The sequence below is a fragment of the Sinocyclocheilus grahami genome, unplaced genomic scaffold, assembly GCF_001515645.1.
Source record: "Sinocyclocheilus grahami isolate Dianchi unplaced genomic scaffold, SAMN03320097.WGS_v1.1 scaffold7056.1, whole genome shotgun sequence".
Lineage (NCBI taxonomy): Eukaryota > Metazoa > Chordata > Actinopteri > Cypriniformes > Cyprinidae > Sinocyclocheilus > Sinocyclocheilus grahami.
Genome location: NW_015511244.1, coordinates 6,358 through 7,690, shown reverse-complemented (window position 1 = coordinate 7,690; position 1,333 = coordinate 6,358). Strand labels below are relative to the sequence as shown.

Here is a 1,333-nt window from a genome sequence, read left to right as displayed (position 1 = left end):
TCTTAACTTTTATAAAGAATATCTCTTTGGATTTGAGACTTTAGTCTTCGCAAATTTACAGATCTTCTTTATGCACCAAGAGCTTGTAACACTCCAAAGAAAAAGGAACAATTGAAATCGCATCATATGACCCCTTTAATGTTTCTAGTAATAATGAGGGATTCATAAAACGCAGAATAAAAACTTAAAATTCACTAAACATTCGAGGGCAACCTTACATTCCATGTTGTATATTCAGCGTTCCAGCAGAAGCTCTCTGGTTCAGTGTGATTGTGTGGCTCTGAAAAGAGCCTTTGGGGGTCCTGCGCTGCTGCAGCGGCGGGTTAAGCGCGCTCTCCGCGGATGCGGCGGGCCAGCTGGATGTCTTTGGGCATGATGGTGACTCTCTTGGCGTGGATGGCGCACAGGTTGGTGTCCTCAAACAGACCGACCAGATAAGCCTCGCTGGCCTCCTGCAGGGCCATGACAGCGGAGCTCTGGAAGCGCAGGTCCGTCTTGAAGTCCTGAGCGATCTCTCGCACCAGACGCTGGAAAGGCAGTTTGCGGATCAGCAGCTCGGTGGACTTCTGATAGCGGCGGATCTCTCGGAGAGCCACGGTCCCGGGCCTGTAACGGTGGGGCTTCTTGACGCCGCCGGTGGCCGGGGCGCTCTTCCGGGCGGCTTTAGTAGCGAGCTGGTTCCTCGGGGCTTTGCCGCCGGTGGACTTACGAGCCGTCTGCTTGGTTCTTGCCATCGCTGCAGTCTGACTTCTTTTAATCTTCGAGCCGAAAGTAACAATCTCTGCAACACAGCTGCTTTTAAAGCGTCTCAGGATGGCGTCACGAGGGTGCAGAGGCTTGTGATTGGCTGATGTGTGACGTCTGCACACGACTGCCAGCCAATGACTGCGTGACTCCTGTTTTCAAACGTGTCTGTTTGTGTCTGTGTCTCCCGCTTAAAATGCTTTGTTCTGTTTATTACGCTGCGTTCTGACTTCTTTCAGTCTTCGAGCGGTGAAAGTAACAATCGCTGCAACACGGCTGCTTTTAAAGCGTCTCAGGATGGCGTCAGGGTGCAGGAGCTTGTGATTGGCTGATGTGTGACGTCTGCACACGACTGCCAGCCAATGACTGCGCGACTCCTGTTTTCAAACGGGGCTGTTTGTTTCCCGCTCAAAATGCTTTGTTGTGTTTATTACTTTATGTATCTAACAAACACTCTACACTAATACACTTTTTACAAGTTTCCTACTAACATAGTTTTATATAATCCTTATGAAATATTAATTTATTCATTGGGTTAAACGGTTGTGTAAAATAATCTCCAGCAGTTGGCTGTATTTGCAACAGTTAT

General features: G+C 48.7%; 1 protein-coding gene across 1 annotated transcript; it reads right to left on the bottom strand.

The window, feature by feature from the left end:
- Window positions 1–237: 237 nt before the first annotated feature.
- LOC107577745 (histone H3-like) lies at window positions 238–784 on the bottom strand. The gene has a single exon (XM_016263786.1). It carries the CDS (start codon window positions 732–734, stop codon window positions 324–326), a length of 411 nt encoding a protein of 136 aa, XP_016119272.1. The 5' UTR covers window positions 735–784; the 3' UTR covers window positions 238–323.
- Window positions 785–1,333: the final 549 nt, after the last annotated feature.

What these genes read in the sequence shown, in the direction of transcription:
- LOC107577745 (XM_016263786.1), bottom strand. Translation starts at nt 734, where the DNA reads ATGGCAAGAACCAAGCAGACGGCTCGTAAGTCCACCGGCGGCAAAGCC.